Consider the following 8,443-nt stretch of genomic DNA (forward strand, 5'->3'; position numbering starts at 1 on the left):
AGCAAAAACAAAAAACAAAAACAAAAAACAAAAACAAACCAACAAAAAAAAACCAAACAAAATATTTGAATTTTAGTGTATTCATAATAATCCTTTCCAACTCTGTGCTGTATTAATATCGATGAGATCTGACTTCCACGATTCTTTTCTGGTCTCCTTTCCCTTTTTAAAGAGATTTGTTTTTACTAGGGACAGATTTATCCTCCTCCTCCTCCTCTTCGCTGGCTGTACTTATGTGTGCTATATATAACTGTATACTAATCCCGAATTCGTATACAGTCTGGAAATAACCCTACGTCTCAATGCCAGATAACTTTCAGGATTATTGGTCTGTATATAGGCGAAACTTTTATCACTTCCATAGTCTGGTGTGTGTGTGTGTGTGTGTGTGTGTAACTTTTCTCCTAACTTTTGCCTCTGGACTGCTGGGATTTAAGGCATACGCCACTACCACTGGGTCAATTTGCCCTTGCAAAATCAACCCTTCCCAACAGAAGACAGGGATGTTGAGGGAATCAGTAGCTTTTTAAAGTCTGTGTTCCAGGTCTCCTCTCCTTTGATCCTTAGTAATTTGGAACCTGGAGTTCTGCTCAGGAGTCATCTCCCACCCTTTGTCAAATCTCCGAGGGCCCCATTTTCTGGATGCTTCTTTTTAGGGCGGCTTTGACATCCGCATTCCTCAGGCTGTAGATGACAGGATTAAGAATGGGGGTGATCACTGCATAGAAGAGGGACAGCAGGGGGTCCGTGGTTAGGCCGGATATAGATAAAAATGGCAGTACCGTAGAAGAGAGACACCACTACCAGGTGGGAGGAACAGGTGGAGAAGGCCTTGCGGCGACCAGCAGCCGACGGGATGCGGAAGATGGTGACCAGGATTCGTCCGTAGGAGCTAAGAATGAGGCCAAAGGGGCACAGGATGATAAGGGCGGCAGCCAGGATAATCTGCAGCTCGTTGAGCGAGGTGTCTCCACACACCAACTGCAGCACCGGCTGGATCTCACAGAAGAAGTGAGGGACAGCGTTGGGGCCACAAAAGGGCAAGGAGAAGATGAAGGAGGTGTGGCCCAGACCCACTAGAGCCCCGCAGGACCAAGCGGCGCCCGCGAGCTGCACACACATCCTGCGGCTGAGCAGCACCTGGTAGCGCAGGGGCTCGCAGATCGCGGCATAGCGGTCATAGGCCATGGCAGCCAGCAGGCAGCACTCGGTGGCACCAAAGAAGAGGAAAAAGAACATTTGCAGAGCGCAGCCAGAGCGCGGGATGTGGCGCCGGCCGGTGAGCAGATGGTGCAGCAGCAAGGGGACTGTGACTGACGTGTAGCAGATCTCCAGGGCTGAGAGGATGCGGAGGAAGAAGTACATGGGGGATTGCAACGCTGCGTCTGTGGAGACTAGCGCCACGATGAGGAGATTGCCTGCCACCGTGAGTAGGTAGACGACCAAGAAGAGGGAGAAGAGGATGCCCTGCAAGTGGACCAGACGCGAGAAGCCCACCAGCACGAACTCAGTCACCAGGGAGGAGTTGGTGCCCATCTTGCCCCAGCCTTTGGTCAAGAGGGAGGGGCGGAGAAGAGCCACCACTGTGTGTGCTTGGAAGGGGTAGAGATGACCTTTCTGCCTGGGGACTCCTTTTTCCTTAAGGCTATCAGGATCTTTGAACTGAGATGTCCAGGCACAAGTCCATGTTATATCCAGGTCACCCTAGGAACCCAGGTCACCCTAGGAACCCTGTGTGAATAATTTGTTTCTGGTCTCTCTGCACTGTCCTCATCCTCAGGATTGCACACTGAATTTAGACTCTTTTGCTCTATTTTTTTTTCTCTCTCTCTCCCTCTCTCTCTCTCTCCCTTTTATTTTAGGTTTCAATTATACCCCAGGAAGGCTCAGGATTCACTATATTTTAAACTGCAGTTCACCTCGATCCTCTTGCCTCAGCTTCCAGAGCACTGGGATTACAGTAAGTCACCGCTATGCCCAGCCTTTTCTTGCTTCTCTGTTTCCTGTTATGGCTAGGGTGGACATTTCCTTCCCCAATGAACTGGAATTTGATTCACGTTCAGAGCAGGAAAAAAGTCCTATTCCAAGTCAAGGGCATTTCCTGTCCTGTTCTTCCTCTAAACCCGTTATCTTTTCACTCTCCGACATTTCCCTCTTCCTCTCAGTGCTTCTCTTCCTTGATCCATTCTTTCCTATCTTCCAAAAAGCCTCTCTTTATTTGCTATCATCTTACCTCAGATAGAGCTCAGTCTCCATTTGGCAGGGAAGACTCAGAATACTCAGCTCGTTCAGGCAGCTGCAGGAAGTAAAGCTATTAGCTGGTTAGGGGAGTAAAGAGCTCAGTAATAAAAGTGTAGTGGGATACAAGGCCTCCTTCAGTCGCACATCTCCACACTGGTGTTTCTCAGACTCATCCTTTTATATCATCATGATACATACAGAATGCCTAGACCCCACACACAAACCAGGTGGATGCAAAGACTAATGTGTTGGAAATAAAGCTATTAGCTGGTTAGAGAATAAAGAGCTCAGTAATAAAAGTGTAGTGGGATACAAGACCTCCTTCAGTCGCTCATCTCCACACCTTGGTATTTCTCAGACTCATCCTTTTATATCATCATGATACATACAGAATGCCCAGACCCCGTACACAAACCAGGTGGATGCAAACACTAACATGTTGCACTTCTAACTCTAAGCACAGAAAAGTAAACGAATAATGTCAGAAGCCAGGGTCATTCAAGGTCACAAATGTACCACATATTATGTACATCACAAACATCATTACAAACAGCACTGAAAGTCACTACATCCAATAAAATACACGCAACTAAAAAGAAAAACTGAAGCAGATACATACATTCAAATGCTATACAAAATTATACATGCTCATTAGAGTTCACACATTGGTCCTGCTGCAGGTCAGTCCCTGCTTTATTTTATCCTGGATCTCCCAGTGTTTTCCTGTACATCTTCTGTATAATGTTTTCCTACTTGGGAAAATAGCCATTGATAAAGGCTGGTAGTGCCTGGTGACTGCTTTACTTTTTTTTTTTTTTCACCTATGTCTCTAACATGAGTCCCTTAGCAGGAGGATTTTCTTTATGTCTCTGAGGACCTGAGTCTCCCAGTACATTCTGCTTTCCAATTGGGAGAGCCCTACACAACTAATTAATGTTATCGTGGAGTCTATTCCTTAGGTGGCAAGGAGCACAGGATGACCTGGGAGAACCTTCTGCAGACAACCTCAAGGGTTATGGGTCCTCTCTCTCTTAGTTCTCATATACTATCCTTGGTCACCCATTTTTACTTTACCCTCATTATTTTCTTCTTTCCATCATTGTAGATGTCACTACATCTATAGAACCAGTAATTGTACTTATTATTAATACATCATTCATTGATATTGTTCAATAATGACTTTACTGTGTGTGAGGGTGCATGTGTATATGTGCCACGCACACTTGTCTACTCCAGTCACATCCAAAATATCGGGGATAAAATTCTGATAAAGGATAAGAGGCAATAAGACTTCAAAAGGGGTTCTGTGCCTCCTGGATTTCAGACAGTCGCTGGTATCCCCTAACTCAGACGTGTTCCAGATCAGTCTTTCCAATCGTCAACACGGCCTCATAATTAGGCATAAAGATACCCCAAGTAATGATTTGTAAATGGGTAAGATTGGACATTGTCTCCTGGCTGACACAATGTTTCCAACTATCCTTGTTTAATGTTTTTACATACTAGAGAGTAATTGAAGGGTTTCTCTCACTCTAAGACGTTAGCTGAAAGTGTTAGGTCGGGATTCCCCTCTGCCTGCCTCCAACAAGAACCAGAGAATTAACATAAGAATACCTCAACAGGGAGGGCTCCACCCCTCTTCCTCCTGCTTCACACCTAGCTACCAGACCCTGCTGACCTTGGTGTGGGGGTCGCTTGCCTATGTGACTTCAGTCTAGCAGAAGGACTGGGAGAAGAAGAAGGACTCAGACTCGCATGCAGGACTAACACTAGAACTTAGATGGGCTAGGACTCAGATTCATGCATCCGCATCCCCCCGGGCCCAGAGCACTTTGGCCCCGGGGGGATGCAGTACCAGTCCAGAGGAGATAGCTGCTGCTTTAGACCCAGTATATTTCAGATAGCCTCAGATGTAATTCAACTATTGAGCTGCCAGATTTACCATCTCTCTTTTGCAATGACTGTAAAAGTCTGATGCCATTTCTAAGAAATACATTTAGATCTTATACTTCATGTGTCGTCTCAAGTCTGATGCCATTTCTAAGAAATACATTTAGATCTTATACTTCATGTGTCGTCTCTGCCATCATTTCTTCGCCTACGCCTTGTCGACCTGACTAGGACCCCCGTTTCTTCCGCGGGTTGAGGGAGGCCCAGATCGGCTGGCCCGCGGCATATATGTGCTCATGTGTCTACATGTGGAGGTCAGAAGTTGATGCTGGGTGTTTTTGTCTACTGCGTTTTTCTTTATTTTATTTTCATTTTTTGATTGAGACAGAATCTCACTGAGGCTCTGGCTAGCCTAGAGCTCATTATGTGTACACCAGGCTACCCTTAACTCTTTTAAATCAGTTTACCACTACTATACCACTGAACAAGCTAAGAAGGACAGGGAGCCTCTTTGTCAGTGTTTGCTGCCCAGATTTCAGACCTCCTCTTAAACTATACTTTTGCAGAATACTAGATTCCTCCAGCCATCTTTCTCTTCCTTTCTTTTCTCTCTTATTCCATTTCTCTCATTTATCCCTAACTCCTTCTTTTCTCTTTCTTTCTCAAGTAACCCAGGCTACCTACAAATTCCTTATGATTCTGATCTCTTCCCTGGTCAAAACCTCCGTCTTTGAAATGTTGTGAATACAGGCATTCACCCTCATGCTGGGCTTCAGAAACTTTACTTTATAATGTGATAAATATTGACAGATATAACCCACATAAAGTTCTGCTTTTAGAGTGCCCGAGCTCATAAGAGTTGTGGAAGGCTTCCTTAATTTGAGAGAAGAATGTGCTGGGAGAATCAGGCCCTGAGAGACTAAAAGAAAATCCTCCAGCTGAGGGACCCATGTTGCAAGGGGGAAAGTATAAGCCAGTCATCAGGTACTACCTACCTTTATCAATGGCTATTTTCCCAAGCAGGAAAACACTACACAGGCGATGTCCAGTAAGGAGTTTGTATCACTGTCTCAAAAGACAGTTCTGAATGTCATAATCACAAAAGTTTAAATCTCTAAAATGTAATTCTGGAAGCATTTTAAAAATTGCTTTAAAATCATTTACTTACATTTTCAAAGTCGTATCTATTTAAGGAACATAAAACATTGGAAAACAGGCTACTTTATCTCACAAGATAGGCAAAAGCATACAAGTTTTATAGCACTCAGCTCAAACATGTTCACGAAGCTCACATAGGTATAACACTTGTGAATGTATATTCATAAGGACATTAGTCAATAAGCAAGGTGTGTAAACATCGGTATGGCTGGCAGTTGTGAGCACAGAACTATATACCTGTATATACTTGAAACATAATGATGCTTATGACTTTCAAAGATGTTAGACTTTAGAGATTTTGATCGTTTAGGATTTTGGTGTTAGAGCTTGTGCTATTCACGAGTTTCTGAGTTACAATCTGTACTGACTGTGACGTAGCACCACACACAGGCACTCATAAAGCCTGGAGCCTTCTTGTTGACCCTTTACTATAAAGCACATGGAAGATACAGCACAGAGTTATCATTGTGGTAGTCTTTGAGATGAGGACTCAGTCTCAGGTACTGAAGGACACAGGAAGGACACACTTCCTGGAGATTAAAACAAACAATTATCTGCCTTGCCAGCATTTAACATTTTTGTTCAGAATCAGTTAATAGCATAGGTTTGCTTCTCCATGTGGTTTGATACTTCTTACTTACAACTTTTCCATTCTTTCTCTCTCCCCCCTCTGTCTCTCTATTCTGCATAGTGATTTACATCCTTGTAAAATTATTTGAGGAAACTCTTATTTAAGCTTACCCATTTTACATTCTAAATGCTCCCTTTCACAGTATAGTCATTTGTCTCTGCATTTGAGAATTATTTTGTTGGACATAGTTTATCTGCCCTTATTCTTACTTCTTTTCATCCCTCCACACTCATAATTCATACATTTGGTGTTTTACTGACATCCCAGGATCTTCTAGGTCCTGTTTGTGTTTTGTTATCATTTCACGTTTACCATGATCTGACCGTCCTAATTACTCCTCTTTGTCTTCAAGCTGTGATATTCTGCCTGACACTTGGGCCATTTTATTGATTCGGCTTTCCACTGAACTTCTTATCTGACGTATTGAGATTTTATTTCCGAAATTCTGATTTGCTTTTTCCCAGTATTGGTACCTCTTTGTTAAATATGTTTCATTGTTTCCTCTATTGTTCCTCTTATTTCATTCATCTGTTTATTTGCATATTCTTTTAATTCATTCAGGTCTTTACACATGTCCTCTTTGAGACAGGTTTTCTCTGTGCATCCCTGGCTGCCCAGGAGCTCCCTTTGTAGAATAGACTGGCCTTGAATTTACAGAGATCCATCTACCTCTGCCTCCTCAGTGCTGGGATTAAAGGCATGCACTACCTTTCCCCTTCTGAGTAAGATTCATACATTCTCCACTGGGACCTCCTTATTACTAAGTTTATTTGGGTCTATGGGTTGTAGCATGCTTATCCTGTATTTTTTGGCTCATGTGCACTTATAAGTGAATACATACCATGCATGACCTTTTGAGTCTGGGTTACCTCACTCAGGATGATATTATCTAGTTCCATCCATTTGAAAAATTCATGGTGTCCTTGTTTTTTAATATATATATTTTTAAATGGAATAGTAAGTATTCCACTGTGTAAATGAACCACATTATCTGTATGCATTCTTCGGTCAAGTGACATCTGGGTTGTTTCCAGTTTCTGGCTATTAAGAATAAAGCTGCTGCCGCGCCCTGTGGGCCGCCCAGTGCTGGGCGAGGGCGGTGGGCTCAGACCCTGCCGCTCTGCCAGGAACGGAGGGGCCGAGCTGCCTCTGCCCACCTAGTATCTCGCAGTTTAAATGGAGCAGTGGCCCGTTTTCGTGGCGAATCGGACCATTTGCAATGAGGAGGACTTAGTAGAACTAGCATGGTTTTATTTGCAAATAATGACGCCGATTTGCAAGACGTTTTAGGTTAAGTTCTCCTTAGCTTTGGCCAGTTATACGAAGTGTGTAACTTAGTGTTCTAACTAACTGAGTTCTAACTCAGGAAAGACAAAGGGTCCCGGGATGGGGCAGAAGCTAACATTAATTTCGCCTGCATAGATTTATGTCGGAAGTGGCGCCTAACTGGAGATTTTTGATGAAATTGAGTCATGAAAACTGTAAACATTGAATTGAAGAACGGAACACGGGTCCATGGAACAATCACAGGTGTAGATGTCACCTTAAAGCTGTGAAAATGGCCCTGAAGAACAGAGAACCTGTACAGTTGGAAACATTGAGTATTCGAGGCAATAACATTCGGTATTTCATTCTACCAGACAGCTTACCTCTAGATACACTAGTGGATGTCGAACCTAAGGTGAAATCTAAGACAAGAGAAGCTGTTGCAGGAAGAGGCCGAGGCCGGTGTAGAGGAAGAGGATGTGGTCGCGGCAGAGGAAGAGGGGGTCCTAGGCGATAATGTCTCTCAAGATTACTGTTTCAAATTGATAAGGAATTTGGGGATTTTTTTTTTGTATGGGTTTTGTTTGTTTGTCAGTTTTTAATAAACATAAGTGTAGGGACACAGTTGTCTGTTGATTATCAAATTAAAGTTGTATTTTCCAATAGTATGTTCAGTTCAAGGAAGATTGCATGAAATACATATGTACTGAACATGGAAAAAAATAAAGCTGCTATGAATGTCGTGGAGCATGTGTCCTTGTGGTATAGTGGGACATCTTTTTGGTATATGCCCAGGAATGGTCTTGAGGTAGAGTTTTTCCCAGTTTTTTTTCTTCTTCTTTTTTTTTTTTTCTTTTTTTGTTTAAATTGACATTCTGCCTGGAAGAAATTGTTACCTTTTTTTTAAAAAAAAAAAGATTTTTTTTTTTTAAATTTTCTGGTTAAAATTTTATTTTATTTTATTTTATTTTATTTTATGTGTGTGAGTACATTGTAGCTGTACAGATGGCCATGAGCTATCATGTGTGTGGCTGCTGGGAATTGAACTCAGGACCTTCTGCCGGCCCCGCTCACTCAGGTCCCGCTTGCTGGTGTAATTCACTGTAGCTGTCTTCAGATGCACCAGAAGATGGCGTCTGATCTCATTACGGGTGGTTGTGAGGATCACATCAAGTGGTTGTCGAAATCCGAACTCAGGACCTTCGGAAGAGCAGTCAGTGCTCTTACCCGCTGAGCCATCTCACCATCCCTCCCCCT

The 8,443-nt window shown here is 43.2% G+C and overlaps 1 protein-coding gene and 1 pseudogene across 1 annotated transcript; one reads left to right on the forward strand and one right to left on the reverse strand.

Moving 5' to 3' along the window:
- Positions 1 to 614: 614 nt before the first annotated feature.
- Positions 615 to 1,659, reverse strand: LOC116075079 (olfactory receptor 10C1). Its single transcript, XM_031348049.1, is given in 2 exon segments — positions 615 to 753; positions 755 to 1,659. Coding segments are annotated over 2 exon segments (921 nt in total). The 5' UTR covers positions 1,537 to 1,659.
- A 5,717-nt stretch (positions 1,660 to 7,376) lies between these two features.
- On the forward strand, positions 7,377 to 7,806 carry LOC116075212 (annotated as a pseudogene).
- Positions 7,807 to 8,443: the final 637 nt, after the last annotated feature.

The sequence above is a fragment of the Mastomys coucha genome, unplaced genomic scaffold (assembly GCF_008632895.1).
Source record: "Mastomys coucha isolate ucsf_1 unplaced genomic scaffold, UCSF_Mcou_1 pScaffold3, whole genome shotgun sequence".
NCBI classification, from domain to species: domain Eukaryota; kingdom Metazoa; phylum Chordata; class Mammalia; order Rodentia; family Muridae; genus Mastomys; species Mastomys coucha.